We start from the raw sequence: 8,019 nt of genomic DNA, 5'->3' as shown, positions 1-8,019 counted from the left end.
AAAGAATGTTTGAAATTTTATAAAGGTTGTAGATATGGTAAAATTCGATATAGGATAACTTATTTTTTATGAGATCACCAAGTTTGCTGAAAAAGGTTTATGAAAATTTTATGTTGCCTTATCCATCATTAATCTTTAGAATTCTTTATTAAAAAGATCCTAATCTTGTCTGTGCCAATGAGGCTTATAAGAAACTAACACCCGAGTTAAAGTTTTCCCGTAAATGGTTAGAGAGAAAGCATGTTGTTAATGAACCAGAGGAAATAGTAGATCTTGAGTCTAGTATTCCTGAAGCTAAAACTGGTGATCATGGAATTCCACCATTATATGCATCAATCCTATCTCTATAGGCATGTGGGCAAGAATCATTATAGATCTTCGAGCCTCAATTGATTTTTACCAAAAAAACATTGTGACAAGTTGAGGGAAAAAACAAAAGTTGTTAAAAAGATGATTGATTAAGAGAAAGCCCTTTTTCCTAATCTTTTAACTTGTGTTGATATGAAGAGCAGTTTGGCATATTTTTCAAACAAAAAAGGGGAGAAGAATATTGGATTGAGGTGGAGCTACTGGAACTAGAATTGGTTGGCAGTGGTTTTGTTGTTGATGATTTATTTTTGTTGTATTAAAAAGGAGAATTTTTTGAACTTTTTACATTTTTTTAGGATTTCTTTATAGTCTTTTATTTTGCTAGATGATTTGGGATGACAATTGGGTGCCAATGGGGGTGCTCACTCCCTGGCCACCAAATCTATGTTGCCAATTTATTGAATGGTTTATATGGCCTATGTTGGTTTTATGGATGATATCTAGCCCATTCTGGAAGATCATATCATTTGGGAAATCTTTTAATGGAGATTGGATTAAGTAGAAATTACCTAAAACAATCCCTTAGATCGTGGAATTTGGATTGGAATGTGATTCTATTTGTTGAGCTATCAAGAGTCCATATTTACATTGTTTGATATTATTATATTGTATTAAACTTGTCTTATTGTTATATTAGTAGGATTGATATAAATCTTCATATGTAAGCAAGTCTTGAAATAAGGTATATATAATTGAGAGACTAGTAACTATGAATGTACTGAGAGTTTTAAGCACTTTTATATGAATGTACTGATAGTTTGGCTATGATACCTTGTGTTGTTGCTTTACTTGTTGGATTCACAAATGGATGAATTTAGTGGTGAGAGTATCAAGTTTTCAAAGTACAAAGGTGAGGGAAATTATCATGGGGTGTGATTGAGTAGGTTCATTTTGTGCAATTGTTTAAGAGAGTAGATATTTCTCGCTGAGCTATGCTTCGTAGATGTAGGGAAACTGAACCGCGTAAGCAATTTCCTTGTGTTTTTTTTTGTTTACTATTTGGCATTTTGTGGTTGAAGGAATGTCTATTGCTAGACATCGCTTTACGTGTGCAGTCTAATTCTCAACAATAGTTTAGTTCTTTCATTTTTAAGCTATGAAACTGTTAGTGTGATATCATTTATCCACGTCGATCATTGGACTGGGTAAGAGATGTTACATTGAATAATCCTCTCAAATTGATAGTTTTTTTTTTGTCTCGAAAGTGATCACTACAACTCTCTCTACTAGACAAGTTTTTTGTCCAGGAAGTGATTACTACTAATGTCTCTACTAGACAAGAGTTAAGTAAACGAGGTATTCAAGTAGAATCATGTTAGCCCTATGTCGAACTAAAATGGAGGTTTAAGACAAATTTTTTCTTCCATGTTCTTTTGCACGAGCTATATGGTTTGGGACTGAGCTGGGTATTAGAATGGACAATGCTTCATTTCGATATGTTAGAGACTGCACTCTAAGATGGAAAGAAGATGTGCAAACGAATCATCATCAGGCACATATTATTGAAGCATTTGTCATGTGGTGTATATAGAGAATGAGAAATGAGGTGATATTCAGGAGCACTCATAGTTCGCCTTAACATTCAAACTTAAAATTATAACACTTAAATATTTTTAATAAATTAATTATTCAATTTGAATAAGTAAACTAGATTATCGATAACCTAAAAATCTCTACTTATAACTGCCCCACTGATTTTATAACGATTGAATATTCAATCCATTCAATTCGAAAACTACAAACCCTAATTAAGACTCTTAGGCCACCAAGAAAAATCCGAAGGGTAAAATAGTAAACGAGGAGAAAACAAGAAATAAATAAATTTATTTATTAGAAAGAAATATGGAATTGGAAAAGTGGGGTACAAATACAGGACAAGAGAAACGGTTCTCCCTCAAAAAGTTTTGCTTTCTCTTTGGGTCTTATTTGTCTTTACAACTGCCACCCATTACCAGAGAGGCACCAGCTCTTTATTTTATTTCTCTTAATTTTTAATTTTCCTATCCTGTTTTTCATTATTCATTATCAAAATTTTGTATTAAACGAAGTATATAAGCTAGATATTTCCCTTTTTTTTTTTTTTTTGAGAAGTTTCTCTCTCCAGCCCTTAGATTTACGTTTTAAAGAGTGAGAGATTATAGATAGCTAACCGTTAGAGAAGGAAAGAGGGAGCCCAGAGATCTCGAGAGTTTTTTTTTTTTCTTTTCTGAAGCTAATCTATCTGGGTTTTTCAACACTGGTCTACAAGATTTCTTTAGATTTTTTTTTCAAAAAAAATGTGGTGGATGATGAATGAAGGAGGAGGCCATTATTGTTCTAAAAAAACTGATGACATCTGTGGTGATGTTTGTGGTCAGGTACTTTACTATTTTGATCTCTTTTGTTCATCTTTTTATCCTTCAATTTTTGGATTTTAATTGTTCAAGGGAATGAGTGGAAAGTGAATGGGGTTGAAGTTTTTTTTAATTCCGCTCAACTTTTAATCTGTTAAGTTAAAAGTTATTGGGGTTTAAGATTTTTGTAACTTCGTTTAACTTTTAATCTATAAGTTAGATGCTAGGTATTCGTTGTGAATCTCGTAGTTTTTTGGGTTTGGATCAATTTTTGAGCTAATGCCTTTGGTTTTGATTTGGGGATTGAGAGGATGCCTATATTTACCATTAAGCAGAAACCTAAAAATTGGATTCCAAAGATGTAAAAAAGTAATTTGGGAATGTTCTTTTACTTTTTAGCTTCTATCATACTTTTCTAAGAATCTAAAGAGGCAGCTGTATATATTCCATTGCCTTTCTAAATTACGATGCTTATTGTGTTGGGGATGATTACTTCCCCTGCTGGATTTATAATATTCTTCGATGCTTTGAGATATCACTTTGCTTCATATATATATATATACTAATAAATTTGATAGTTTTAACATTGTATTTTCTCTATGCTACAGGAATCAAGCCGGCTGAGCTTGTCTAGAATCCGCTGCATACTGCGTGGCATTGATTTGAAAACTTATATATTTCTATTTATACTGGTTCCAACCTGCATATTCGGTATATATATTCATGGGCAGAAGATTTCATACTTCCTGCGCCCGATATGGGAATCGCCACCCAAACCATTCCATGATATACCACATTATTTTCATGAGAATGTATCAATGGAGGCGCTCTGCGAACTTCATGGTTGGAGAATTCGTGAATTTCCAAGACGGGTTTATGATGCTGTGTTGTTTAGTAATGAAGTGGATATCCTTACCATACGATGGAAAGAGTTGTACCCTTACATAACGCATTTTGTTCTTCTTGAGTCTAATTCAACATTTACGGGGATTCCAAAGCCTATGGTTTTTGCTAGCCATCGAGATCAGTTCAAATTTATTGAGCCCCGGTTGACTTATGGAACAATTGGAGGAAGGTTTAAGAAAGGAGAAAACCCATTTGTTGAAGAGGCTTTGCAGCGAGTAGCATTAGACTACCTTCTCAAAATGGCAGGAATTTCTGATGATGACTTGTTGATAATGTCAGATGTTGATGAAATACCAAGCAGGCATACTATCAACCTCCTGAGGTGGTGTGATGACATACCTCAAGTTCTTCATCTTCGGCTGAAGAATTATCTTTATTCTTTTGAGTTTCTTGTAGATAATAACAGCTGGAGAGCATCTGTCCATAGGTATCAGACGGGTAAAACAAGGTATGCACATTATCGCCAAACAGACGAGATTTTGGCAGATGCTGGATGGCACTGCAGTTTTTGTTTCCGCCACATCAGTGAGTTCATATTTAAGATGAAAGCTTACAGCCATAATGATAGAGTGAGGTTCTCTCATTATTTGAACCCAAAGAGAGTTCAGAGAGTTATTTGCAAGGGTGCCGATCTGTTTGACATGCTCCCGGAGGAGTACACATTCAAGGATATAATTGGGAAAATGGGACCTATTCCTCATTCCTTCTCAGCTGTTCATCTTCCATCATATCTTCTAGAGAATGCAGATAAATATAAATTTCTTTTACCTGGAAATTGTTTGCGAGAAAATGAGTGAGTCTTCTGTAAAGGCTTGTCAGAATTGCTACTGATGTGACTCCCCCCGAAGTGTTCAACTGAACAATTAATGACTGCGGTGTGTCACCGGGCACACGTCTTTCGGTTTTTGCAGTTGCAAAAATGATTGAAGAGTTTGGATGAATGCTTGTGAATTCTAGGTTTGTATATAACTTTTTCTTCATTTGAGAAGGATATTTCATTCACTGAGCTAGGATCTTCCTGTATCAGATATAGCTTAGCTGTTGCGACTGCATGTGTATTTACTTTAAGGATCTCTAATACATCAGTTTGAGATTACTGTGATTTCCCTAGTTGGGATGTTTTGTTTTGAGGCAACTTTTACATGCATGTTATATTGAGTTCCTTAATTTGTTTGGTATAAGCATGTCCAAAGCCTTTGTACTATCTTGCTCATATTAAACATATTCGTGGTTGTAACAGTTTCTGTTATCCCAAGCAAATTAAAAGTTGAAAACTCAAAACTCGATTAATAACCACAATTTCAATTTTTTTATGTTCAAAGGTTGGCCAAAATTATTCATGTATTAAAAGCTTAGGACATAGCAGAGTGATCCAGAACATGTTTTACTGTGTCAGAATTCAGAAACATGTATGAACCAGAAAATTTAGTAGCTGAAAAATTCTGTGAAACTATTTTACCTTCGTTGGTGTTGACAGATCCTTGATGCTAAACCCAATTTGATCAATTCTGCTGCATCTTGCTAATACTGCGAGCGGTACGTGTGAAACCCTTCAGAAGAACTCCTCATAGGAACCCCTATCTTTGCAACTTGTTTTCAAACAAACCTACTCATTAACCACTATACCATGGCCAAACTATCATGTCTCATTCGAAGTAATTGACAGTTAAAGCACCACTCTACCTAGGCCAATGGCCCCAGACCACCAAGTTGCTTGCCCATGACAGGCAGGCAATACATATCCTCTCTCCCACCGTCTTAAGCGAATTTCTTCCTCTATCTCCTACTCTGAATACTTCACTAAATGACTCGCCACCCTGTCCTAAACAAGGTGAACTACCCATCTTTAATTTTTATTCATTGTATCAACAATTGGTGTAATGAAGTTGGACTCATTCCTTGGCAAGATCAAAATCAAAACGCAACGCAAAACATCGTAACAACCCAAAACATTAACCATACCCATTAGCAAAATCAAAACTTTGGCATGTATTACTACGATTCATAAAACCAATATGCCCAACATTATCCCTTTTAGAAGAGATATTATGAAACTTACTTTAATTATCAACATCCAAACCAAACATATACAACCTAGAACCAAAATGCCAACCTCCAACAATTCTCTAAACTGCAGGAACAACTCCGAAATTTACAGGAACAAATCAAGCAATCCCAGGAATCTCTGCAACAACAATTAGCGTACAAACAGCAACAGGAGGTGTTGCCAAGTAGTATACAAGAGTTGTTAGCTATTCAACACAAAGAAAGAAGACCGTGTAATGATGAGGAAAAAAAAGAGCTTCCTCAGTCATGCAAAATAAGACCATAAGTTGAATCGAGAAATCCTACAACAGTGTGATGCAGTGGATAACAACCTAAGGGTTGATAGAAAAGCACCACAATGGAAGGACTCGGAGTATATTCCTCAGCATGTCTCACTGCAAGATGCGGTATGGAAAAACGAGGTGGAAACCCTTTTAAAAATAGTGTAGGGTTTGCAAACTGCACAGTTCAGTTATACAGAGTGGATGTCGAACGTTAATAACTCCCTGGCACCCCAACATTACCAGCACAGTGTACCCGAACAACTTCAAATTGCCAAAAGAGATGTTTGATGGTAAGAAAGACCCTACAGATTATATTTCACAATTCAAAAGCTACATGGAGATTTGGGGGGGGCATTAGACGAGTTGAAATGCATAATTTTCCCTTTAACGCTTCGAGGAAATGTAAAGAAGTGGTACAATTCTCTGTGAACAAGAGCAATCACCAGCTTTGAGGAGTTGTCTACACTCTTCATTGGCCACTTCTTGGCCAACAAAAATGTGTTGAAAAAAAAAAAAAAAGAAGCTCGTTAGCGGTACAATTACTGTAACAAGAAAACTTTTGGTATTAAAAAATAAGTAGTGAAATTTAGTATAAAGTAAAGATTACAACAAAATAATTATAAGAGACATAAAATAGATGTTGGAAAGTATGGAAAGTGAATTATTGATAAGGACTAAATTTGAAATTTTGTAAAAGTATAAGGGCTAGAGTGCAATTTAACCATAAAAGAAATTTTGTGAGAAAATAATAATCATTCCATGTAAAATATATATTATTATTCGTAAATTTAAAATCAGGGTGTAGGCTAAATTGTAATAAAAATAAAATTAGAGGGTTGAAGGTGAAGTTTTGCCATTAAGTGAAAATGGATTGAATTGTAATTATACCATGAGAAAATAATATCTACATAAATAATTATTACATTGGGATACATATGCATTCTATGCGTCAAACAAACTAGTGATGGAAAATGGTGAAATGATTTTTTACCTTTACGTCTTACATATAATAAAAGATATTTTAAAGCATAATTTTATTATTTTATCATTAAAAATTATTTTTTAATTTTAAATTATAAAAGAGAGGATATTTTTCTAGAATTAAATATGGGATATTGGATTAAAATATTAAATCTTACCTATTTATTTAATAAATAAATGAATAAATAAATACTATAAAATGAAAAAAAACTAGAAAAGTAAAGAAAACTCATCTTTCGTTATATATTTGTGTTGGACATGGAAAAAAAAAAAGAGAGAGGAGTTTTTGTTTTATTCAATTTGATCTAAGTTTTCATTCCTAAAGTTAAGTCAAAAGTGATTTATAATTAGAAATCAACTATAAAAGCTTAGAGATGGATGTTGGAAGGGGAAGAAAGCATGGGTATGTGAAGAAATTAGTGGAAAAATTAAGGGAAGTTGCTTAAATAAAATGAGCAATTTTGGTAATTTCTATGACCTTGCTGACCAATAGAAGCCTAAAGGTAGACTAATATGTTTTGTGAGTGTGCAGAACATTATTCAAAGACATAGAGACAATGGATTGCCCGTGAAGTTCATGATGTTGCAACACAGAGCTTGGATGTCACAACACAGTAAATAAAGTACTAAAAGGGTAATCTATCGTCGGTGTTGCGACATAACCATAGGGTGTCGTAGCATAGCCCTAAACACATGCTCCAAGGAATAAATTGCCATCAATGTCGCGACACAAGCTAGAGGGTGTCACGACACCAATGTGAGAGGTCGCTTAATGGGCCAAGGGTGTTTTCGTCTGCATAATGAATTTTAATGCAAAACAATTAATTGTTTTAGGTCAAGGATCAATGGTCAAAGCTAGGCCTATAAATAGAATTACTCTGAATAGTTTACGGATAGCTTTTTACTTAGTTAAAATTTTACTATCAATTGTAATTTAGATTTCTTTTCAGTTGTAATTTTTAGTTCAGTTTCCTATTTCTTTCTTCGTGGGGATCAGATTGTACATCGATCAACTCTTCATGGATTACCGTTTATGCTATTATAATTATATTAGAAATTTTCTTATCATTGTTGTAACACCCCTAACCCGTATCCATTAT

General features: G+C 34.1%; 1 protein-coding gene across 1 annotated transcript; it reads left to right on the top strand.

Moving 5' to 3' along the window:
• The first annotated feature begins 2,217 nt into the window (after positions 1-2,217).
• Positions 2,218-4,789, top strand: LOC108463372 (uncharacterized). The gene is made up of 2 exons (XM_017763322.2): positions 2,218-2,726; positions 3,311-4,789. Exons 1-2 carry the CDS (start codon positions 2,646-2,648, stop codon positions 4,403-4,405), a joined length of 1,176 nt encoding a protein of 391 aa, XP_017618811.1. The 5' UTR covers positions 2,218-2,645; the 3' UTR covers positions 4,406-4,789.
• The last annotated feature ends 3,230 nt before the right edge of the window (positions 4,790-8,019 follow it).

Source organism: Gossypium arboreum, chromosome 2, assembly GCF_025698485.1.
Source record: "Gossypium arboreum isolate Shixiya-1 chromosome 2, ASM2569848v2, whole genome shotgun sequence".
NCBI lineage: Eukaryota > Viridiplantae > Streptophyta > Magnoliopsida > Malvales > Malvaceae > Gossypium > Gossypium arboreum.
This window is presented reverse-complemented; position numbering and strand designations above follow the sequence as displayed.

Excerpts from the sequence above, each read along its gene's own strand:
- LOC108463372 (XM_017763322.2), top strand. The coding sequence starts at position 2,646 with ATGTGGTGGATGATGAATGAAGGAGGAGGCCATTATTGTTCTAAAAAA. Across the intron at positions 2,727-3,310 it reads GTGGTGATGTTTGTGGTCAG|GAATCAAGCCGGCTGAGCTT; the intron begins GTACTTTACTAT and ends TCTATGCTACAG.